Source organism: Gobius niger (genome assembly GCF_951799975.1).
Source record: "Gobius niger genome assembly, chromosome: 20".
Classification (NCBI taxonomy): Eukaryota; Metazoa; Chordata; class Actinopteri; order Gobiiformes; family Gobiidae; genus Gobius; species Gobius niger.
The window spans coordinates 16,276,474-16,302,925 of record NC_136871.1 but is presented as its reverse complement, the minus strand read 5'-3'; the positions used below and the strand labels follow the sequence as shown (position 1 = coordinate 16,302,925).

The following is a 26,452-nucleotide window of genomic DNA, read 5'->3' as shown; positions in this document are numbered from 1 at the left end:
AAACAAGGAGGAAAACACAACAAAAAAGTGACAAAAATGTGACAAAAACATGACAAAAATGCGACAAAAATGTGACGAAGAAAAAGTGACAAAAATTTGATGAAGAAAAGTGACAAAAACACCACAGAAGAGCAACAGAAAAATGGCAACAACGGGACAAAAATGTGACAAAAAAGTAACGAAAAAGTGATAAAAATGTGACAAAAATGTGACGAATAATGTGACGAAAATGTGACAAAAAAGTGACAAAAATGTGATAAAATGTGACAAAAAGTGACAAAAAAGTGACAAAAATGTGACTGTACACTTTTAGATTTGGGTAAAGCTGAGCTGGAGAAAATGCACTTGGTTAAAATGATTAAAGTTATTAGTATTTACAACGAAGTGTGGCGATTGTCATTTTAATTCACACCCTCTATAGTGTTAAAACTTCCCTTTCTATTTACTCTTCCCCTGTTTTATTTTATTTTCGAGTTTAAATTCAACACTTCCACTGTCTGCCGTCTGGTGATTTGCATTGTGACAGAGCGAAGCCTCGTTAGCAGTGACAAAGGAGCATTCGCGGAGACACAGACATGTTCACAGTGCATCCGTCACACGCTGTCAGTGCACACCCACGACGCATTCAGCCCAACGAGCTACAGCAATCAAAACTATAGGCCATTATCTAATTATTCAACCGCCCACAAGCGACGGGGAGATTCAGCAAAGAAGTGACATTTATCAAAGTCAATAACATGTAAACGCGGGGAGAAATTCTGAACTTTATGAGCTTTTGCGAACGCGGACAAAAGTGAAAATTGTGTTAACTTGATTTGTTACATGCCGGATTACTAAACAAAACTAAAAATAAAGTGAATGGAAACAAACACACTTAGCTCCAGTTGTGTTTTTATGTTGTTGCCATGCCAACCAAAAGTGTCAGCAAATTCTAGGATAAAAGTTTTCACTGCGTTAACGACTTGCAAGACAATGTTCAGTCACTTCCACTCCACACCAATCAATTCACTCGACAATTCGTCTGCCGGGGGGAAACAAGGCCACAAGCTGATTTGCATTAAACGCTGTGAAATTTGAGCTGGAGAATATCATTTAGAGAGGTGCAAAGTCAAACACACACCTGCGCTCGTGCTGACAGAGTGAGTTATGGCTGATGCGCTCCCACCACGGCCGCATAGGAGTTTAGATGCAAAGAAATGCACGGGAAAGATGAAAGTTTGGGAGTATGAGAGAACAGTGGTGGTGTGTGCATTGTTGTATGTGTTTGTTCAGTGACCGGACTGGTTTGGTGCGAGCATTACCCAAATCTGAAAGCGTCTTGATAAAAAATGGTCAAAAATGAGACGGAAATGAGGAAGAGCAACAAAAAAAGTGAAACAAAAAGCTACAAAAGAGCAACAAAAAGGCCAAAAAAAGAGCATCAGAAAAGTGATGAAAAATGGACAGAAAAGCAACAAAAAGTGACGCAAAAAGGGAAACAAAAAGCCATAAAGGAGCGACAAAAAAGTGACAAAAATGTGTTACGAAAACGCAACAAAAAGGCCAAAAAAAGAGCATCAGAAAAGTGAGGAAAAATGGACAAAAAAGCAACAAAAAGTGATGCTAAAAGTGAAACAAAAAGCCATAAAGGAGCAGCAAAAAAGTGACAAAAAAGCAATGAAAAAGTGACAAAAATGTGTTACGAAAACGTAAAAAGAAGGTTAAAAAAAAGAGCATCAGAAAAGTGATGAAAAATCGACAAAAAAGCAACAAAAAGTGACGCTAAAAGTGAAACAAAAAGCCATAAAGGAGCGACAAAAAAGTGACAAAAATGTGTTTCGAAAACGCAACAAAATGGCCAAAAAAAGAGCATCAGAAAAGTGATGAAAAATGGACAAAAAAGCAACAAAAAGTGACGCTAAAAGTGAAACAAAAAGCCATAAAGGAGCAGCAAAAAAGTGACAAAAAAGCAATGAAAAAGTGACAAAAATGTGTTACGAAAACACAAAAAAAAGGTAAAAAAAAAAAACATCAGAAAAACGATGAAACTGTGGCAAAAGTGTTGACAAAAATCCAACAACAAAAAAGTCAAGAAAGTGTCGACATCGCAGCAACAACACGAGGAAAACGCTCCATTTACATGAGTCAAAAAAGTGTGGCGAAACAAAACAAAAAGGCTAAAAAAAAAAAGAGCGACAGAAAGTGAACAAAAATGTGACACCCAACAAAAATGTAGCAAAAGAGGAACCAAAAATAGCAACAAAAAAGCAACCAAAAAAAAGCTATATTGACTACAAAGCAGGAACCATGTGAGGAAAAAGAACAATTTAAATCAGTTTTGTAGGTCTTAGCTTTCAAATGAGGCGTTCCACTGGCCTATAGGCTGTGACCTTATAGATTTGAGTAAAGCTGAACTGAAGAAAATGCACTTGGTTAAGGCGGCTGTTAAGAGGTTTAATGAACATGCGGAAATTATAATTATTCACCGCTGAAAAAGAAATCATATTGTACATTTTAAAGCAAGAATGTTGTGCTATGACAATGAAAAAAACAAAGAACATTTATTGATTTATTTGTCATAATCGCAGTCAGAAAAAGAATCATTTTTTATTTATTTTTTTAACATGCACGTTTTCCTGCTCTTCGACAGACATCAGCGCCACGCCAAGTTATGAATGCGTAATGGGAAAGCGTTTTGAGGGAGATGGTACGACATGATGAAACGGTCCGGTCGCAGCAGCGTTGGGTCGACGGGCTCCACACCGGGGCCGTGGATGTGTGCGTCGTGTCAGGTGCTGTCAATGCGCCGCCGCGGCTCAGGAGAGGAATTTGCATTACAATGAATGTTAATAGGCGTGAGTGCTGACCTTGGTTTATTCTGGAGTAAGTGGTAAATAAACACACAGAGGGAAGAGTTGAGGAGTGAAGAAGGAGAGGAGGAAGAGGGAGGAGATGTATGTCGGGCATAAGGTTTGACAGGGACTGAGGCATTTGACATTAAAGATTATGATCCAGGGTGAATAGAGTGAGAAGTCGTTATTATTAAAAAATAATCAAATAATTGTTTTTCACTCAATGTAGACGGCAAAAGAGGCAAATTAAACTAAATTTTAAACCGGAATTGAAGTATGCATAATGTGAGTTGGCTGTCAAATCCCAAATAATAGGCGTTAGTTTTGTTCGATCTATAGGTGTTTATCATCTCAACTTATTCTGGCTTCATCTAAACCAGTATTTGGGATCGAGAGATCATTTTAGTTGGTCACCAGACGTATTTCCTATGTAGTTTGAATGGAAAACGTGCCATGAACAGCAGTTCTCATGTTTGGGGGTTACAACTAAAAAAGATTGAGAATCACTGATTTAAACCAGTGGTGCAAAGTGAGGGTTGCGAGATGATTTTGTGACAATATTGGGTACATTACTGACATTGAATATGATGTATTTTTGCTTGGAAACAGCAGATTAAGCCAAATGTCAAAGTACAGTCCAAACGAACAAAATTAAAACAGATTTTAATGTTTTAAATGATTATAAATGCATAAGTGGGGTCCCGAGTTGGTCTCAATCAGCCTTTTCCTACAAAGCCATCAAAGAATGGAATGGGCTCCTAGACAATCTAAAGATGCAGATTTTCACAGCTTCTCACGGGGTAAAAGACTGGCTTCTTGACCACCAGTCCTGCTCACACTAAAAGTACCAGATGGGTTAACCAGATGATACCCTCGTCTGATGGCTACCACGGTACTATAGTGTAATATTGTAATCTTAAGTTTATGTGTTGTATTGACTTTGAAAAAACTGTTGCACTTTATAATTCTGCACTTTATGACTTGTAACAGCCAATATTGCACTTTGTAACTTGCACTTTGTATTTGTATGTTGAACATGTTGTAAATTGCCTTTTGTTATGTAAATTTTAATTTTGTAACGTATATAGGACAGCAGATGGAAATTAGCATTGTGGGTAACTGCACACGTCCGGTATTGCTTTAGTTTAAGGTGGGCTCATTAAGTATTAATAAGCATTAATAATCATTTTAGGGTCCGGGTAAGGGTTAAAGAGACTGGATGCAAGTTTGTCATTTTATACTCACTACTGCCACCTCAGGTCTTACAAGTAACTGCAGCTTCTATATTAAGCATGTGCATGACGGCAATTCAGACCCGAAGTAACAACTTTTTGAGTGACAGCGCAGGATTTTAGAGGCAGTTGTGGTGAATGGGTCTGGGCTCATTCTACACATTAGGACATTGCTGGAACATGTAGGGAGATGAAAATACTTACTTTTAACATTTTTATAGTCCCTTTAAGATTAGGGTTAGGTTAAGAGTTGGCTATGAATAAGCTTATTATTAATAAGTATGTCAACAGATGAAAGTATAATAAGCAGTGTGTTAAACTTACAAGCATATTATTAATGCTTATTAATACCTTATTAAAAACGAGCACACCTTAATATAAAGCGTTACCCACTGTCCTTTCAATAAACTAAACTAAACTTGGTTGAGTGATTTTGGGGGTCGCGGTCAAAATGATTCCTCTGTTGTCAAAAGAAATGGGGAACTCGGTAGGCCTTCGATGGTTTATGACAAAGTGTGCACTGCTTGAATAGTATTATAGTGCATGCATTAAGTTTTTATAAAGTATATATAAAGTTTTCTGCCTTTGATGCAAAATGCTGTTTGACACGTCTTGACACAGGGAACTGTCTTTCACTGCGTTGCCATTTTTAAATGTAAAATAAGTTTGTTTATGTCTGCCTCCGTGTCTATAAAAGGGCATATGCAAATGAGCTGCTATAAAAGTCCTCCCTGAAACTGTTTATACTTTTAGCCCGAGCATCGCACTAATCTGTCAACACGGGCCCATCAAAAGTTACTGGAACACATCCCGCCTCATGTCCTAGACCCCGCGCGTTGTTGACCTTGTGCGAAAAAAGGGAGGGGGAAAAAATTGAGCGCACTCCAAAACATAGCGACAAAGTTAGCCCGCGGCTCCTTTAGCGGCGTCTCTGGGGAGCGCATGAAGCCACTAACGAGCCGTGCGGGCTGTCTGAGTGATGGATGAACGTGTCGCCGATCAGCTGTGGAAATGGGACACTGTCCACACCGTCTCCATCCTCCAACAAAGCACACACAAACAGCTGGAGCACTGCTGAGGAAACAGTGACCCTTTCGCTGATGTCAAGTAAATCCACCGGAAAACTATCTGTGCCAAGAATTGTTTATTATGTTTGAGTATGAAGCAGGATTTCTCCAACACTATTATTATTATCATCATTATTTTTTGACACTCAATCTCGAATAGAGGTTTTCATTTTTATGGGGAATAGATGGACAGCAATTACTGAGAGCAAATGACTTTAAATAAAGTCATCTCTGAGCCACGATCATGTTTTCCCCCTTTAAGACTGATGGCCAAGTTTGGGCTCTCTCACTCCCCTCATTTCCACTGCGCTCGGTCAAATAAATAGAGAAGATGATGAAAATGCAAACCTATCACTTATAATGTGATAGTGTGTAATAATAAACTTAGTATTCTTCACCTTGGGCAAAACCAAACAGAAAAAAACAAGTTACCAAGGACAGAAACACACCACAACGCTTAAGCCAACCCCTCATGTTGTCAACCAAAAAAAAGCAGGTCTCAGGGGTCAAATCGAGACACAAATTCATCCAAATATTTGCTCATTGTTGCTACGCCAGTCACTTAAATTGAAACTGGCGATATGTGTGCTAAGTAGTTCTCCGAAAGCGAGCTGCTGAAAGGCCGCTGAATGTTGTGTCCACACTGATTTGTGCCTCCGCTGGCCTCCCCGCTGGTTTCAAATCAATGGCATCAATGAAGCCACTACAAAAGGAACATTAGCACCGTGTGTTTTTGCTGTGAAAAGCCCCAGCAATTACAAATCAAACCAGACAAATACATCCCGGTTAATGAGCGTTAAACAGATCGTAATTATCCGATTGAGCGGCTGTCGCCGGCTGACACAGGGCTTGATGGAGAGGGGGCTTTGATGGCGTGGGGAGGGAGACTTCGGATAAGCAGCGGATCGGACTCGTCAGACAGTGTCAACTGGAGAAAGTACATGCGAGAAGCAGCAACTACTGAGCATCAGACAGAAAGTGTTGTTTGGAAAAGGCCACAGAACGAGAGTGTTGGTAAAATGGCGAAAATATTTAATTCTTCAACATGTTTGAAGCTTAATATTAAAGTGTATGAATTCTCTGAACAGGCATGACCTCGCTCCACCGCTAAAACTGACTGATCAGTTGCTGTGACCTCTCACCGTCAGAGACGGTTTATCAGTGGACTAATTATAGCCTCCTCCTTCCGGAAGCCCCAAAGGAAGAGTGGGCACGGACTGGAATTTCCATGCTCGAATGGACTTTCCATTTATACTTTTTAGTCTCTCTTTAAGTCATTATTGAGCAGAAGTTTATCAATCTGACCTCCACATGTTTGTCTTCACACGTGCTACATTGTCCTATATTTGTCTCTTTCTTTCAGCCCTATTCTATATAATGGAGCTGGCTCCAAAAAGCTGCTGACATGAATCTTTTAGGCCACACTGAAAGCCACACCTCCCTCAATCTATTGCTATTCCACAGTCTCTGTATCACCACAGACACAACAATCTATGTCCCACTCAGCCCATATAGATATCATTATATGATTGTATCATTAGACCCGAGCGTCCTCAGGGCGGGCGAAGAGGCTCTTATGATTCTATGTTGTATCAGTACTGCTCCCGTCACGGCTCACCATATAACACAATACAATATAATATAATATAATATAATGTAATATAATAGCAGATCAATGTCTGAAAAATTTTGCATGATTTTAAACTTTGTTCTCTTGGCTCGGTAAAGTAACTTGTCTACTTAGAGTTGGATAGAAACTGTAGTAACTAGTAACTGTATTCAGTTACAGTTACTCTTTCATTTGAGGATATTTAGTTTTACGAGAGTTACTTTTTAACATAATACAGTTACTTAATTTCTCTTCTGCTCCCTTTGGCAGTTTTGTTGTTATTGCTTCAGACGACACTTTTGAATGAAATAAATAAATCAAAATGAAAAATGAAAATACATTGAGATACTCAATCATTGCAATTCATCTTCATATTGCAAAACATCGATTATAAAGAAAAGAACAACAAAATGATCAGGGCTCTGTAGCTCCTCCCTTTCACAATCAATGATCTGTTTAGTTTAGTTTATTGTTTATTTATTATTATCTGTCTCCTCTCCCAAAACATAAATAAAGATTTAAAACTCCTTACGCCACGGTTCATACAAACATGTGCCCACATTTTCACAAACTTACTCAAAGTGTTATTAATCATACGCCGCGTTTCCACATAAATCTAATGCAACTGAGCACATTTTCTACAGTTTGGCATTACCCAAATGTAAACGCTTCTTGAAAAAAGTGATGAAAGGTTGACAAAAATGTGACGCAACAAAATGTCATAAAAATGCAACAAAAAAGTGACAAAAAAGCACTAGAAAAAAAAGTCAAAACAACGCAATGAAAAAGATCAGTTTTTTAGGTCTTAGCTTTCAAATATTGCGTTACACTGGCCTATAGGCTATGAGCTCCAGTCAAGAAGCGCCGGGATTTGGGTAAAGCCGAACTGGAGAAAATGTGCTTGGTTAACGCGGGTCAAGTATTTAGAATACAGTATCTGACTGGACAAAGTAATGGAATAAGTTACAAAATATCCAGTATGCTGTAACTAAATACAATTCAATTATTCTCCCCAACACTGTGTCTACATCATGACTTCAGATCCTTGTATCATTATTACTAGTTTTTCTAAAAGCAATGACAGATATATTTGATGAGTAAAGCCTTTTTTTTCTTTTTAATGTGCTATATAACCATCTTTTTTATATAATTTCTCACTAACACTGTAACAAAGGGGCCTCACAATCTTTTGATGTATGACATTTTTTCCCCCACAAATCTTCGCTGACGTAATAAATTAAGTGCTCATTAAATAAATATTAATCTGAAGTTTAGCAGATTTTCTTTATCATAACTTATTTCTTCATCTGATTGATACAACAAATTTACAAAAGGTCCGCAGTCACACATTTTCATTCAGTAGTTTATGAAATTAAAGTGGCCCCTGCACTTGACAGAGAGTGGCCCCTGCATTTTTTAATTCAGTGAACACATTCCCTCGACATTAGTAAAGTATCAACCAACTATTTCTTTCTTTTTCTTGGGTGTAGATGTTTTCTTTTTAAAATTCATGAACTAAACTTCGTTAGGTGGTGATTGTCTGCAGTCAACAGTGTCCTGTCACTGCTGTCAGCACAGCTCATTATAGGAAATAGAAGTGTGTGCATGCCATATATAAATGCCCCCTCATGATAAGTATATACAGTGAGCGCTCCACATGCATGCAGAGTGACCCCGGCCACTGGAGTGACGGCGCCCCGAGTGCTTATCCCACAAACTGAGGACAGGGGCCCGGATCAGAAATCCTGCAGACTCCTCAGTGTCACATTTGAGCCACATCTTCTGGTGCATGACAGTTAATCAGACTTGAGATGAGCAGGTTTTCAAGTAGAATACATATATATGAATACTAAACTAAATGCAGCAGATGCAGGTGAAACACGGAAAACACGGAAAATTAGAATATAGTTAAAAAGTGCATTCACTTCTGTTATTCAACTTAAACTGTATAATATACGATTGGTTCATTACATGCAAAGTGAGATATGTAGCCTTTATTTGTTATAATTTTGATAATCAGCTTGTAAAATCCCCAAATTAAACATCTCAGAAAATTAGAATATTTTGAAAATGGACTGTAAAAAAATATTACAAACAAAGGCTTTACATATTTCACTTTGCATGTAATGAGTCTATTTCATATATTAGTTTCACAGTTTACAGGTGCTCATCATATAATTAGAATATCATGAAAAAGTTCATTTCTTTCTGTTATTCAACTTAAAATGTGAAACTAATATATGATCTAGACTCATCATGCAAAGTGACATATGTCAAGCCTTTGTTTGTTTGAATGTTGATGACTATGGCTGACAGTCCATTTTTAAAATATTCTAATTTTCTGAGACTTTTAATTTGGGGTTTTTACAAGCTGAGCCACAATAATCATAATAATAACAAATAGAGGCTACATATCTCACTTTGCATGTAATGAGTCTATATCATAGTTTCACAGTTTGAATAACAGAAGTGAATGCACTTTTTCATGATCTTTTAATTATATGATGAACACCTGTATATTGAACTAAGGAAATAAAGGAACTTTTGAACGATATTCTAATTTTCGGCTTCACCTGTACATTTGCATCAAAGAACAAAAAATAGATTTGTCTTTTTCCTCATGATGGATAACATACATTTACCAGATCATAAATTATATAATAATCTCAAATGACAGAAAATATATTTAGAGTCACTGAGTTGTATGTTTTGATTTTAATTTAAGCTATGATGTAGTTCATTGCATGGAAAGAGGCGCTGATGAAATATGCTGATTTATAAAAAAAAGAAAATGCAGCTCCTTCTGCCAGGAAAAGAAAAGGGAAAAAAACACCCGTGCTTATGAATAAAGTATTGTTTAAAAAAATAAATAAATAGAAAAAAAATCTATGAACCAAACACTACAATTGAAACTCAATGTTGTTTTCCTGTGCTCACTCAACCAGCGATCTGTCATATTACATGTACAAAATGGCACAAAACCAAAAAAATAAAGACAAATCGTCATGAACCAAAGCTGTGCTAGTCCCACTATTAAAACCATGGATTTGCAGGAAAGTGATTACCTTGGGAGGAGTTCAGCTGGACTGGTCTCTGGTGGTGCTGTTATCCCGCCACTGTGTGGGACACTGCTGCCTCTGGCCTCAGTTTGGGACCTGCCCCAAACCTCTCTGTTGTTTACAAGTGCTGGGGGACTGGACTTATCTGACTCTGGCGTATTTAAGAAGATGACAAAAATAGTAGCTCTACATCTCCACATTGGCTTCAGGGCAGTTGAGTTATTGTTATTTTTCACTCCTCACTTGATTCAATAAAACTGTCCGTGTTTTTAAACTGCACTGAACAATAAGAATTAAAAGTCATGTTCATACATTTTTCTTGAGCGAACTGTGTGACACCATAGTGCATTTTCTGACTACTTTTTAGACTTCAACTGCTTATTTATATTACATAATATGCATCTCTTTGCATACAGACCATTTATTCCCTGTTTTCTACCGTAAAAGATAGGTTACGTTTGGCTACTATAATGGGACGATCCCTGCCCCACTTCCTGTCGGCTGTCCCAGGGCAGTGGGCCGCTGTGGCGTGGGCACGGCGACAGGCCCTGCTCCATTGACTGAGCAGTGAGCAGCAGCAGCACACATGCGCAAGGGGGTGTGTGCACAAGCTTCAATGGGCCGCATGAGCTGAGCGGATGTGACCGGCCTAAGTGTGTGTGTCTCATATCAGTGTGTCCTCGATCGCTCTCACTGTATGGGGCACTTTAATCCATTCTGCAGCAGCACCAGGAGAGTGCGCATGTATGCACACAGTCCACACACAGTACACACATGGGGCTTTGATTTAAAGTGGAGTCGACGAGGAGGGCCAGCCCGACTCTCCCTCCCTCTGACACTTTTAGCAGCGTGTCACGCAACCCTTGGCTTGGAGCACACACATGATGCCGTGCTCTCAGCCCCAGCCCTGCACCTTTGTCAGGGGAGGAGCACTTAGGCACGCTCATATTCACCATGCCACACAACACACATGCACTACATGTCTGCGCTTCAGCCACTCCAGTCGCCCAGCTTCCTCCATATTAGTCTGATCTGCTGCCGTCTACAGGGGGCTCGGCCCGGGACGGAGCCTCCTATAAATAGGACATAGACAGACACTCAACTTACTCATGGTTTCTAGACATTTAATAGATATTGTGATATTATGTTAAATTATTATTCTATTTGAGTGACAAGTCAAGTATATCAATATTCAATTAAAGCAAATAATGACAAATCAACAATATAAAGATGAATTAAATGAATAAATAAATAAAAACAGCAACATGTTCTACACCCTTTCAACTTCTAAATCCATTGTCATTGTGTCATTGAAGACACATGGGAATAATTATTTTTCTTATATCAACTATAAAGTTGTTTTCTTGTGTCCTGTCCTGAATGAGGCCTATTCTGTCCTGAATAGCTAACTAAGCTTAAGCCTCATTCAGGACAGATTCTTAATAAGTTGTATTAGCTTCAGAATTTTTTTCCCCCCCGATGTTTATGAAGCCCCGGGAATCTAAGATGGCCATTTGTTTCTATCAATGTAATGTGCTCAATTTTAAGGCAAAAAATGTTTGGCTTCTGTGATGCTTCTATGGCAATGAGGCCACTGAGCGTGTGGGCTGTGCCCCCTCCATCTCCATCGAGTGGTGCTGACCAATCAGCTTGCTGAAAGACTGAGTGGAGATTTGGCTAAATCTTAAAATAAGAATTAGAATAATAATGGTCTGTGGTGAAACAAGGGACAGAAAGTTCCTTGAAATGATTTCATATTTAATGATTTTTAAATATAATAATCGTCGTATTTATATGCCACTACTTTGCGCTCTATCAGAAGAATCCTTTTCAGTGTGCAAATAATGAATTTGGTGATGGGCAAGGGCCCATCCGGTAATAGTATATCCATCATGTACAGGTATAAAGCATTAAAAAAATCAACTCCCTGTACGTTGCTGTTGTATTAATAAAAAAATAATAATAATAAATTGATAGAAAAAACAGTTATCTGCAGAACCTCTGTCCCATTGGCTTTCTTGTGCCTTGAATTAATGTTTTAAAATAAAAATAAAAATTGAGTAAGGCTTTTTGTTTCATGCAGAGATAAACTACAACTACACTTTATAGAGGGTGCTGTTATATGAAAGGTAAAAAAAAAAAGCAAAGCAAAAAAAAAACAATGTGCACTATGTAGTATGTCCACATTCATATTTGCTGCTGACACTCAATGCACCGGTACATCTGAAAATACACTCAGACTGATGCTCTATGTCAAGTTCCTGTTGTCTTTATCAAAGTTTATATTTAATCTTTTCACGCATGCCCTTATAGTCTTATTGCCTTATAGCTTAAAGTCTTTATAGTTTATTATTTCTCTAAAGTTTTATGTTATATGTTTTATGTTTCCTGTTGCACAATCAACCGGAAAAAAAATCCTAAGGGCAATATAACCAATTCTGATTCTGAATGGTGCATCTTGACTGGTGAGTCTGCTCTGGTCCTGGCCCAAACTGGTCTGGATAGGTGTGGCCTGCTGTGGACACATCTATATTGGTTCAAACCGGTCTGAACTATAGACTGGCCTGCAGAGTCTACAGTGTTAGCTGTGGGGTGTGCGTGACTGTGGCAGACTGTGGTGAGCATGAATTAGCAGGGCGACCCAGTTTGGTGCCAGAGGACACCACACATGGGCGCTGGATACATTTCCCTGCTCTCGGCTCCTTCCATTTGATATAATGTAACTGTAAATAAAAGAAGACGTGAAAACATTAGCAGCTCTCTGGATTTACATTCTAATTCAATGAAAGGAGGCCTACTGGGATCCCATCAGCCCACTCACCTGGATAAAAGTGGACATTAAGCTAACAGCAGATATAAGCTATCAGCTTTCTGCAGTCATGTTATGTTATACTATAGACGGAATTACTGTACAGGGTTTTATGAGAGAGGGAGCTGCGGTTAAGAGGCGGAAAAGAAACATATTTCTGTGTCTTCATTTTTAGATTAGATAGATGCACCCAAAATATATCACCCTTTCATCATTGCATAATATTAACCCAAACATCCCAAATACTTAATAAGTGGGGTGTTCAAAAGAAAGGGGTCATTGTTTCTCTGTATGTAAGCGCTCTAATGTGAATCTTATTTTGAAGTTATTGGTAAAGTGATTCCTCTTGATCCCATAAAATATATTTTATGTCCTGTGTGCTTTGTCCCGAAAGTCAGTTGAGCCTCGGATCTCCATCTTACCCTAAGAACTTTGTACTTGCTGTGAATAGGCTATAGGGCTCTGATAGACATCAGTCTTTTGGAAACTAAACAATGTATTCCTATAGGTGCTGGAAAAGGCCAAAATGTGGGGACTATCGCAATGTCTCAATGGACTGACATCAACTTTAACTCTGAAGAAAATGACATATATGTCGACATACATTTTGGGACATCTGGTCAAGATTTGATATCTTTCTGGAAAACTGAAACCTCCATGGTGATGACTAAATGTCTGAAGTGTTTTATAGTGGAATGTGTGCCATCCCCCTTTCTCTTTTATGTTTTTTATTGTTTTTTATTGACTTCATCATTTTGTTTTTGTTTTTTGAAACAACAAAAATATGTTTTTTTTTTAAAGATAATATGCACCCAAATATTTATGTTTTTCACACTCTCCTCTCCATTTAGTATATCTCCGTAGATTCCATCTCACTGACGAGAAGTAAATTCCTTCTGTAGCATTAAAAAAATAATAATAATAATACAATATTTATTGGATTTGGAACAGATTCAAATTTTGCATGACATCTTCTTTTTTTTTTCCTCCCATGTCATGTATTATCAAAATGATACCAACAGAATATTTGATGTATAGTCTTTGAGGGAAAAAAAAAAAAAACTGGGACAAAACAAAAGAAGAATAAGGGAGTAGTTTGATTTGACTGAATATGAGATTTGTACATCACAATATTTCAGATGGGTAAACGTCCTGCGGCCTTTTGGAACAAGGCCTGAACAACTTCAATCTGTGTATTCGAGATATTTGCCATCATTACATCATCTACAATAAAAGTGAATATCTATTTGCAAAAAATAATTACGATTTTAGACAGTATATATAAACACAACGGCTATTTTTATCCACTATTGAAAAACAAAATAGCAGTTACCTAAAAAAAATACCACAAAAATAATAATAGTGTGTTTTTTTGTATTTTTTGTTCTGTTTTTTTTTTTTTGTGGTTGTTAATTTTAAGTAGTTTGATCTTTGAATTTCATGCATTGCATTTATTACTGAAGCAAACTGACCTTGAGTTGTGTCCAGAATATACCACATACAGTCCCTGATCGACGTGAAATATCGCTCGACAAAAAAAAAAAAAGCGTCAAAAGTATTGTGGACATTTCCTCCAGGGCCAGACTTTTGCTCCTAATGGCCTGTTTTGTATTCTCGCTCAGATGATAATTACCTGCCACTAATTAAAGCAGGCTTTTATAGCTGCTGGCCCCTGAACCACACACACAAGCCGCACATCGGCCCCCGAACCTGTCGGACCCCGCTCAGGTGTGTGCACACAGAGTCGCTGTTGCGTCGCGTCTGGCTCGTTTAGCTGACAAACTGCTTTTAGCGTATAATTATCCACGGCTGCGTGATTAATAGGTTTTAATTACCGTAACCCATGGCAACCTAAAATCTGCCCCGGTCTTCTGTGGAGGTCAGCCAGTCTGCAGCGGGAGTGAAAGTCTGCAGGAAAAAGCCGCGTTTCACACAAAACCGGATATTCGCCCCGACCTCCGAGCAGCTTTTGACCAGAGAGTGAACTTATTCTTCCTTTCACTTTGATGTGTCCGCGCTGGCAGACAACAGCTTCAAACAGACTTCTTTATGCAGCTGAGGAGAGGTTAGCACCTTCCAAATGCGTTTTTATATTCGACACACAGTCCTGCCCCGACGCTTACCCCAGTTCGAAGTCAGACTTAAAATTGCTCGCTTTTTTTTTTTTCAGTAACGAACACCAGTTGAGCATTTCTACTGCAATTCTCTTTGGCAAAATTAAACTTTGACATTGTGCTGTGAAATATCATGTTTTTTTCCCTCTAAAAGAAAGGAAAAGGTTCAGGCTAAATCACTAACGCACAAGCAGATTTACCACATGGAAACAGCAAAGCGCCAAGAGGCCAAATGACAAAAGATTTCACTCAATCTGTTCCATCTGCACAGAAAATACTCTTAACCCTCAACAGTCGCATTTCAAAGAGCGGCTTGTATAGGCATCAATGTTACGGAGCATTTGATTTCAATGCTGCTCTGTTTTCTTTGTGCACATTTACTGGGGCATTTGACAGTCTAAAAGGTCCTCACAAGAGTTATCTGAGGTGCCGGATGTGAATTTATTAGTTTAGTTTAATAAAAGAGGAAAAATAAAAGCATACACAATGACTACTTTTTAAGGTTTTTTTGAGCTTTAAAGCTGCACTATGAAACTTTTGAAGTGAAAAAAATAATAATAATAATATTGTGTATATTTCACCTTTTAGTGACCTTTGCTTTCCCTCATAGTGGCCTTTATGACACTCCAGGATCAGTTGTTTTTTATGGGTTTGTACCAAATAATGTCCAGAAACCCCAAAACAGTTGATTCTGGAGCATCATAGACGCCACTGTGAGGGAAAGCAAAGGTGCCATGCTGCACCCATAAAGTCACTCTCACTAAAAGGTCAAATATACACAAATATTCCTTTTTTTTTTTCACTTAAAAAATGCATAGTGCAGCTTTAAGTCTAAATTTAGACATAGTGTTGTTCAGTTGAGGCAGTAAATTGTCGCATTTGGGCTTCAAGCTTTACCAACTGAGTGTCTCTTTCAATGTCAGTTTCAAATACAGATGATGGCAAGGTTAGGACACAGACAAACACTGTGTTAATGTGGTGGTTTGGAAACAGACCTTGACATATCGACCAAAGCACCGCTATGAAAAAACGCTCTTATCTTTTGTGTCCTTACCCACGCAGGAGTCCCGGTGCTCCTCAAAGCCGGCCGAGCACACACACCGTCCGATGGGCACGAGCCACTCCCCCTCCGCGCTGCAGTACATCTTGGGCGTGTCCCTCTCCTCGGCGTGGTCCACACACTGCCCCCGCACCTCCACCAGCGAGGACGAGTCTGCGCCCGTCACCACGTCACTGAACACGGCCAGGTTCCTGCTCACCCCCACACAGCGCTTGTAGTACACCCGCACCGAGGTCAGGGCGATGCACGCGCCGATGTCCTGGAAGGCCAGGTAGAAGCCTCGCCGCGTCAGAGGGCCCACTCCACGGATCTGAAAAATAAACCACGGACAAATCATCAGAATCAGGACAGCTTTGCAGTGCTGTTTCCTCATGAAAATAAAGTTACAAAGAAAGAAATCAGAAGAATTACATTTATTATATTAAAATCATGTCCTGCAGCAAAATCTTATGAAACACCATATAACACAAACCCAGTCCAGTCGGAAAACCGTGTAGACTTGGTGCATTTGCTTCACAGTAAAAACATGAAACAATGATTGAATTTGTGGACGGAGTTTGGCTGTGCTTTGGCAGCAGTCATTAATCAAACGCTGCACTCACTACTACAGAAAACACAAAACACTACTTTTCCCCAGTTCTATAGGCTCCTTTTCTACATCCCGTCCCTGCTGACTATCTCATTATCTGTGCAAATTCTATCAAGATGTCGAATAAAAGAGCTTTTTGGAAGCTTGGTGGAGGGAATAATATGTATAGTACCGTACACAAAATGTTTATTCCAGCCCGATTTACACAAAACATGCTCCAGGTGCTACAAATGACTTCTGAGTCAGGATTAAACTCTATCGGCAGATAAAATTATGAATGCTATAATAATGATGTTGTTTTCCTCTAGGTAATCCCACATTTGGAAACTAAATGTCAACACATAATGCTGCAGTGACACTGATACATGAATAACATGCAGTTTGCACGGAGCATTATTTATTGCTATTTATTACCTTTTTTGCTAAAAGGTACATTCAATATTGTTGTAAATCATAGTATATTTGTATCAAGTTAGGGATGATAGATCAGCCAAGTGACATTTACTATGTCTTATACCGGACTAACTGTTTTAGATATGGCCAGCCATGCATCATTTCACGAATCTATCACAGGTGCATCAAATAAAGAAATATACTATATGTAGATATAGAATATATAGAGAATATATATAGAAACACATATCACATTTATCTAATCACAATAGCTCAAAGCCAATAAAGAAACAATCCACCACAAAAAAAAATATCTCTTTCTCCTTCTCTTTTAAAAGAACATATTTGAAGCATGGATGGACGATAGTATTTCATGTAAATTCACACAGAACTGAAGTAGCTGAATTTTTTTTTTCTGTCTTTTTTACTTTCGTTTTTTTCTTTGAGTAATATACCAAAGTTGGTGCTTCTGCCCAATTGAGGAGAATGTAATTTCTTTATTTACATATTTTCAGATCATCTTGTGAATTAAAAAAAAAGATTGCATTTTGCATTTTCTTTCATTTCAAATAAACACGCTGTGGTCAGCTGATAAACTTCTGCTGTGATATTTTTTCAAAAAGTCTGTGAGAAAAAGTGATGGAACATTTACTTGGTTTCTAAGTGGGCGGGACTGTGAGCTCCACAGCCCCCGAGTTTCTGTAGGTAAAGAAAAGCCCGTTTTGTTCCGTATGAATGAAACAAAGATGTGTATCTCATGGAGAGACGCGGCTCTAACGGGAAGTGTGTGCAAACGAATTTGATGGGTTGAAGATGGATAGAAGAGATTCTTCTTTGTCAGATTGACTCAGTCTCTGAAAACATGAAGACTTGGCTAATTAGACAACTAATTATGAGCACTGTGCTTCTGTCGAGTTTTAATCAGAGGGTTTTATCGCTTTATCAAGTCCACGTCAGAAGTGAAACATATGTCGTTTAATCAGACCCTGCTGGAGAAGATTTCGTTAGTTTCCTCTCTGTGCGGAATATACCACAGCTAATAAGGTATTGTGTACTTTCAACTCAGTAAGATCTGCTAAAATCGCAAATAACATTAAATTGATAGTTTCTGGCTATGCCATTGTACGTATATAAAAAAGAAATGAATGTCTAATCAGCCTTTTGACATTGCAAATAACATATTTCCATCTATTTCCCTGGGTGTCGCATAACAACATGATTGCTTGATTCAAATATAAGATATTCTCAGTGATTAAGTCATGTGAAAAGGGGAAAGGAATCTTATCTGCATCGCAGTTTTCACATGGCACATGTAACCCAAAGTGTTTCACAAGAGACAATTTATCATTGTCCCAAACTGGGTGATGGTAAGTGAAGTACGCAACATAAAAGACCACATGCTTTCCAGTGTTTGAGAACCTTGCACATTTTCAGGGCATTTATGGAAAAAAGTTGGTGAACTAGAGTGACCCATTCATCTCACTTGGGCTCCTGCTAATGGGCGAGATGCGAGGAAGTGACCTGCGGTGTTGCTGCTAAATGCTATTATACACAATACACTGGGTATAAAAGCATTTACATTCTTTTGCTCTGATGCACATCATCAGGTCATTAAGATTAAAACGTTTTGACCATTTTTGACAGACACTGAGGGATAACGGCTACATATTCTAAAATGTCCATCTATTGTTATGTATTTAATAGAGTAAGCTAAAATAGTTGTATTTTTCCACATTTATGAAATTGATCTGGAAGTATAGTGTGAGATTGGTGCTACCTCTGTGTTGAGTTTGAGTCTCCGCACGCCCAGGTCCACTCCGGTGAAGCTTTCATCTGCAGCGATGGTGTCAATCTTAATGAACTGGTTTTCTCTGATGGTCGAGCCCACCGCTCGGTCTGACTCATAGTAGTACAAGTTAAACGTCTCCTGCACAAAAACACAGTCTGTGTTTTTATTTCAACAGAAATATGGTATCAACACAAAGGGTCAGAAGTCTAGAAAACTGGAATTTTCTTTTTCTAAGAGTAGCAAAATATTGATCTGAAGTAGAAAAACTGTGCTGCCATTTTTGAGAACAAATGCAGGGCACATAGCTGGCCATGACCTATGATTTTCAAAGCAGTTTTCTCCTGGTTTGATAAAGTCTATGATGTGATACAAAAACAAATGCATGTTTTAAGTATTCCAGCATAAACACATAATATAATGCAATGTCCTGCCTTCCCCCGTGAAAATGTGGTGAGTCTCTGTACCTTGCAGGTGCCGAGGACTCCGGGCATGCTGTTGCAATCCCGCAGCGTGAATTTGACCTCGATGTAGATCCTCCTCGCTCCCTCCCGAGGGATCCAGCTTGTCCTCAGCCAGTTGTTCTGACTTGGGCTCATCACATTGCACACCTGCAGTTCAACACAGCGCAGAAGTCACTTCAAGATCTACTTTGTCAAAGCAGAGTGGTTTGCGACAATGTTTAGAAATGGGCTGATGGCACCAACTGTAAAATGATTGGATTATTTATTGTTGAAGTTCCCTTTATTGTGCAGATCTTAAGCTCGGTCCATGGTCAGGAGTACCTAGCTGACCTATTGTGCATGTTTTGGGTTGTTGGAAGAGACCAGAGGACCAGTAGGAAAACCACCCAGACAAGGAGCTTATAAAATGTACCATAAAAAAAGCCTTGAAAACAAAAGCAGGCCTGTCGTAGCGAGCGCTAGCTAGAGTTAACCATAGAACGATGCAAAGATGTAGTATCATGTTAGCGTTCTCCATTATTTATGTATTTACAGGCTATTGAACCACTTTGCTCCTTTCCATGTCTTTGTATCTTAGTAGAAATAATTCAGCATTTGTTGAAGTCGTTTTTGAATAATTAGAGAAAGTTTAGATTTTTCCCCCTTAACTGTTTTCAAACATGACCATATATCGTGATTCTGTATCCATTATGTGTTATGTGTTGTAGCTTTGGTGATTTGTTAAATGCCGTAGTCGGTGGGGAACACAGGTAGTAGCTCTAGGTCAAGTTCATGACTCACCTGGTACGTGTGGATGGGGGCAAAGTATTCGTCCATCTCATTAATGGCATCCCACTGCAAAAAGAAGATAGACTGATGACTGTCGGTGTCACACACTCTTAAGTCTTCCACAGTCTGCTACGGCGATGGGCCAAATCCCTCCCTGACAGCGACGGTGCTCCCTGGCCATATTACAGCGTTATTAACTCACTCTTCATATAGCTCATGTGACAACACTGTGACAGCTTTATCATACGCATGGTTCAGTCTCAGGAGGCTTTCCGTTTCAAGCTCCATCACTTCAATGACTCACAACACATAGTGCTGATAGGTCCTACTTATTAAGTTGATCATTCAGAAATAAGTCACACAAGAATATCTGTTTGATAAATTATTCAGATCAAAATCATGTATTTCATTTGCACCCATGAAGACACTTTAGCTCAAGTACATTTTCAAGTCAAATTTTCATCATTGCCAACATTCAGTAGACTTTTAATAACATAATTATTTCCAACCAGATGGACATATGCAATATAAATGTAACACGGCAAACAGCAGTTCTATAGGGCTTTTGCATTATGTTGTCTTTTGATGCAGTCAATATTTCCAAGCTCTATATATTGCATTCAGTACTTTCCAAGCTTTGCCCCAGTGCTCCACTCAAAGCCACCAGACTCCCTGGACAAAAAAAAACGCAATTCAAACATGTTGTGTCAGATAAAATTACCGCTTTTGTCACAGCAGTCGGGTGGCTTAAAGAGGCCGTATATGTAGCTTATCCAAACGTCGAAGCACAGCACCGGGAGCATAAAGCTGTGTTGTGAATGGGGAGGATATAGCCAGGACACTTTGGGGTTATCACAGAAAGAGATGGCATGTGTACGACTTCTGGAGCCCAGTGCAAGTCTCCGACCTATTTGTATGAGATTTTTTTTTCAATATCACGCCTAAAGGTACTGCGTAATCTTGTCACTGTATTAGCTCTGGTGAGGTTTTCTGTAGAGCTTCTCCAAAATGTGTGGAAGGTTTCAGTCGTGCAGGAGTTTTCCATCTTGGAAAGAGGTTTATAAGCCGTCATCTAACTTGTTTACCTTAATAAATCCTTTTCGTTGTCCCTCTGGAGGTAATACAAGTGTTAATGGGATGATTGGGGGATCTTTCATCTCCCCTGGTGTCTTTGGCCAGATAACCACAATTGCAACTTTCCTGCCACCGGGTCAGAGCCACCAATACACACTAATGGAATCACGACAAAGAAGCTAATGGGCAAAGCTAACTGTGGGCTAGCACCACTTAAACAGTATTTATAGCCAAGTTTGAGTGAAAAAAAAGTATCTCCATTGTGCAATTGGATGTACAATATCCCTCTCTCTCTTAGTCTTTTTTGTCAGCGTAGTATTTACTCTCACGGACAATTAATGAGTAAAAAAACGCAACATGCTACGACACCTGCAGTCGCGCTTATGGCCTCTCGGAGCATGAGTTACTTATTTCTACTTTAAGTGATTGGATCTTTCATCCCAAGAGGCTTAGCCCACACTAATGATCACTACTCATTCTTCTTCTACTACTAATATTCACTAATAATCAGTAGTGAACACAGCAATTGACACAACATACTGCAACAGCACATTGGAAGACTTGCTAAGAATATGGAAGAGTAACATCTGAACAATGGGGTGAAAATCATCCAGTTCAAGAGAAATATCATTTAACAATCTGAAGTCACTCCAAACTGGCAAAGAAGTTAAAGCCAACAAGCCAGACAATGAAATTAAATACAAGAAGAGAAAGGAGTGTGCGTTGATTGACATCACAATCCCTTCAGAAAGAACATCTCAGTCAAATTTAGACTGAAAAACTGTCCGAATACAAAGATCTGGAAATGCGGGATATGAAGACACGCACTAAACCCGTTGTCATTGGAGCACTCAGACTTGTTCAAATAGACCGAAGCAAGCTCACCCAATCCCGGGAAACATAGGCCTGAATAATAATAATTTTTTATTATTTTTAAACTTGGACTTTAACCATAAACTATGTTCATGACCAATAATGGCTTCAATGCGTATAAGTCAGCCTTTAGCAGCGGTTGCATGTGCGGTTGTACGTTATGAATCTCAGCAGCTCATTTAGTGCAATTCCAATGGGACACATTTTCCTCCTAACAAAGCCCCTCATGTAAGCGATTACATCCCATTGTTCATTAAATGCCGCCGGTGGTTACTAATAGAATTAACAGGGTGTGTTTGTATTCCTAAACGTGCGCCTACACCAGTGTGCGTTTGAGACAACTTTTTGACAGGAAGCAGAGCGCTGTGTCTGCCATTAGACCAAGAAACGCCTAGATTCCATGAGGCCAGATGCACAGAGCGTACAGCGCATGAAATATTCAGGCTTTATGGTACACGGCGCATAGAAGTGATTAAAGAGAAACTGCTGTGGGTGTACACACATCCACGCAAGGTCCTATCAACACAACTCCACCGACATCAGAAAACATTAGCACAGCCTGCGTTTGTATTGACCTCAGTTAATTGAAATCATTTCTTAACAGTGAACATAATGTCCAGTACACTTCATTTCATATTCACATTCCCTCATGATTTTTTTTCCTTTCTTTTTTTAGAATAGCTTTTGAAATGTGTCACTGACTATACTCCACAGATGTAACTAAAGTTGTGTAAAACTGTATTAAAGGGATTAGATTTTTATACTTGCTACTGCCACCTCAGGTTTTACGCGTTGCTGCAATTTCAATATTAAGCTCGTGCATGACGGCACTTTGGACCCAAATTAACAACTTTTTGAGTGACAGTGCAGGATTTCAGCTGCAGTTAAGGTGAACAGGTCTGGGCTCATTCTACACATTAGAACATTGCTGGAGCAACTGCGGGCAGAAAATACATAATTTTAACATTTTTAAACTCCGTCTAGTCCCTTTAAAGGGGGTATTATGCAAAATCGACTTTTTCAAGCTTCACATCATGTTATTATGTCATTCCCTTATTAAAAAACATGCCTGAAGTGTTGCCTTGGCACATTCATGTATTTTTAAGTAATCTGTAAAAACTCTGATGGCAGCCATTTTAGGGATAGGTTCGCCTGAGTCCTCCTAGGAACGCCCCCACCTCCTGGAGACGCCTCCGAGCTTTTGTCTCCAGCCGAGTAACCAACCACTGCTCCTCAGCAGAACCCCCTCCCCACTGATGCCACAGACAGCGTGTGGAGGGGGCGTGTCGGAAAGGGTCAGAGGTTCTTAAAGAGACAGAGGCCTATTTCAAGACATTCGCTACAGCCATTTTGAGAGAGCAATTTTATACAAGGCAGTTATTTTAATTTACTGCATTTACAGACCAACAGAGGGTTTCGTCATCATTGTAGTGTGATTTAGACTGGTGCTATGTGATTGAAAAAAGCATAATACCCCCTCTTTAAGTGACTATGTATAAGTGACACTGAAACAGATCTGGTCATGAAAACCCTGCTATGTAAAGAGACATTTACAAGCATACTTTGAGATTTTTCAATGGCACTGATGTCTTTACTACCAGGCTATCAGGAAGCTGAACCCCCTCCTGTCCCTGTCCTCCCTGTGCACAAGCGGGGCTTCAAGGACCTGTTTTCTTCATAATGGTTGATCAAGTTGCTGAGCATTCCAGTTCTAACATGACATATGAGAGAAAATCCTGCTGAACATTTACAGAGCTCAGGTCTAGTTCATACTAAGAAGTTATTCACGGGGGGCCCAGTGGACTGAGGTGTGACATCATAAGCAACACTATCCAAACACTGTAAGAAACCAGTTCTTTTTGTGATTCAATGAAAAAGTGAAGTCAGCGCATTTCATGTTTGTATTGTTTCTGATTAGCAAACATGAAATGCACTGACTCAACTATTTTATCGAATCACAATAAGAGTTTGAGTCTTTACATAAACAAAAAGGCAATACTGTATCTCTTATTTGTTTCAAATACTTACACTGAAATGATGCCCGATGATGCAACTGAACTGACTGAAATTGATGTGAATGTTGTTAGAAGCTGGAGGACAGTATTGTACTGATGCTGTTCCACTTAGCTTTTTTTAATTGGAGTTTGAGTTTTTCAAAATAACATGACTTCTTTGGACTTTTGAAAGCAACAAGAGCTAATCCTCCACCTGTAAGGAACTGTTATATTGTACAACACTTGTTTGTGTCCTTTTCCTTCAAATATTAATGTTAGACTTTCTCCATACACAGCAGAGAAACAGTCTGCCTTTCCGCTATTCAGCACAAATTCCTGTAACCAGATGGATCTGTACAACAGCCTCAGGTACTGGAGTCATGTTCTTTCTGAAAAATAGCTTCTCGAGTACCTTCAGAAAGTGCCTGTTCAGATTCTTTTTTCATACTGTTTACACACATGAATATCCTCGCCATGTTTAACCCGCACTGACCTCAGATCAGATCAAACCATTTGCTGCTTGGTAATTGGACGGGAAAACGCTGACCCCGCCCCTCCCACCTGAACCCTGGGCCCCTAGTTAAGACCATCAGGCTTTTTCCTATGGAGTCCCTGCGCCGGATCATCCCGTGCCCCTTTGGCTCCCATTACCCACTCACACTTCTGCGCACTCCCCGAGGCGCCACCAGGCAACCAGCTCTGGGATAATGAAGATGTTGGAAGTTTCAGCCCGGCTCTCATCTTTATCAGCTAAATTGAAAGCGTCCTTGAACTTAGGAAGACCCTGGCTAATTAGTGGGGTGTACAACCTCGATCTGCTCATTATTTCTGTCCTGCCATCGCTGCACTATCCAACCATTCTTTTCCGCTGGCTTTTGTCAGGTCCTGGCGGCCGCGAGTCAGTGATCTGGACAATTTGGAAACATTGGAGAATATGAGGGGGGAAAATGTACATGCAATGGTTTTTATTTGTTTGATTTCTCCCAGTTTATTGAGTAGAGCTTCTTTTATTATATGTATAGCGATAATAGTGTCAGCCTTGTTGTTTGTTTTTATTATTAAAGGAACAGGCCACCGTTTTTCCATACTGAGATATGGTCTTTCCTGAGCTTAGACAAGTTGATACGCACCTGTCTGGTCTTTGTGCCCGTGGAAGAGCTTGGTCGCTTCTAACTTCACCCCGTTTGGAGCTTTAGGAATACATTGGGAGAGGCCAAATGCTAACAACATCTTTGGTCGTTTTGCGTGGGCACCCACAAAGACCAGACAGGTACGCATCAACTCGTCTAAGCTCAGGCAAGAACATATCTCAGTATGGAAAAATGGTGGCTTGTTCGTCTTGATCAGTCCAAATAAAGTAACAAATGTGCTACACTGGTTAACCTCTTAACCGAGCACATTTTCTCCAGTTTGGCATTACCCAAATCTAAAAGCTTCGTGGAAAAACTAGCGACATAATAGCGACGAAAATGAGTTGAGAACTAGGATGAAACCGCAACAAAAGAGAGACAAAAACCTGACACAAAAGCGATGAAAAAAAATGTCATAAAAGTGACAACAACGCAAAAAAAAAAGAACGTTTTTGATTCGGTCTTAGCTTTCAAATGAGGCGTTACACTGGCCTATGTAACCTGGGTAAAGCTGAAGTGGAGAAAGGCAGGGGTTAACTAAATAGGTTTACACATGTGGTTTGGTTCAAGTTTGGTCAACGTTTCATTTCTGAGTTGTTTCTAGTAATGTTTAGGATGAGGAAATGTTTGTGGAAACGTCTAAATATACTCATCAACTACACACATGAAGCAAAACAGGCACAAAAGTTTCATTCAACTATGAGCAACTTTGTCGAAACCAGTCAAATCTTGAGACACATTAAGATTGACATTTTGTTGGCGGCTATTTATTTAGTTTGGTGAATAATAGAACGAATGTGATCGTTGGTGGTTTAGTGATGAACTCATAAACTGCACATCTGTTTGGTCTGTCAGCACATCGCCGCAGCCATCAGACAAACCAAATGTAACACCCCCTGACAAGACTCTGACATATGCTCGTAATGGTAATCCGGCCCATCACTGTGTTCTGCGGCAGTGGACTGTGGAAACAACCTGTCACTCAACATCTGCCACTCATTGTATATTCTTTATATTGAAAGTTGTGCTAAAGTCTGTTCTTTGCTCTGAATAAATTTGGCTGATGAGGACACACGTCCACACAGCTGTGAAGGTCAAAGACTGGAACGCTTCGCAACTTTGGCTCAAGTCCATCCCAATCACGGCTAACTACTTGTACAATAGCACTGTCTTTATTATGGAAGTAGCTTTGATGAAGTAAACAGTGCAGCTGCTACTGATGCTCTCCTTATTGTAGCTGTTCTAGTACCTTGCAATTTTATATTTTATACCCTTTAGTTTTATCTTTACCAGTTTAAATGGATTGTAATCTGTCAATAATGCTGCCACACATAACCATAAAACAGTAATTTTGGAATCAATACATTCTTTTTCAGACTATGGCCTATTTCCAGATAAATTACCTACAGACTTTGAATGAATTTATGAATAAAACCCCTGCTCCAGGCTCTGTTATGCTAAATGGTTTGACTGCACACTCATTTTGCTCACAACATAGAAATGCTACATTACTTTATAACCACAATAACTTTTAACATCTGTTTTTATCTTATCTAGTTAGTTATGGAAAGAGGATCGAGTGCATGTGGTGAATAACACT

The 26,452-nt window shown here is 39.3% G+C and overlaps 1 protein-coding gene across 5 annotated transcripts in view; it reads right to left on the bottom strand.

Annotated features, from left to right (window-relative positions):
• The window catches only part of epha8 (eph receptor A8), a 96,419-nt gene that overhangs the window by 21,695 nt on the left and 48,272 nt on the right, over positions 1–26,452 (bottom strand). For all 5 annotated transcript variants that reach the window (XM_079578248.1, XM_079578244.1, XM_079578246.1 and 2 more), the window contains exons 3-6: positions 19,794–19,847; positions 19,017–19,160; positions 18,541–18,690; positions 15,776–16,091 (exon numbers count right to left, since the gene is read on the bottom strand). In XM_079578248.1, coding sequence (XP_079434374.1) covers positions 15,776–16,091; positions 18,541–18,690; positions 19,017–19,160; positions 19,794–19,847 — 664 coding nt within the window. The remainder of the gene's footprint in view (positions 1–15,775; positions 16,092–18,540; positions 18,691–19,016; positions 19,161–19,793; positions 19,848–26,452) is intronic.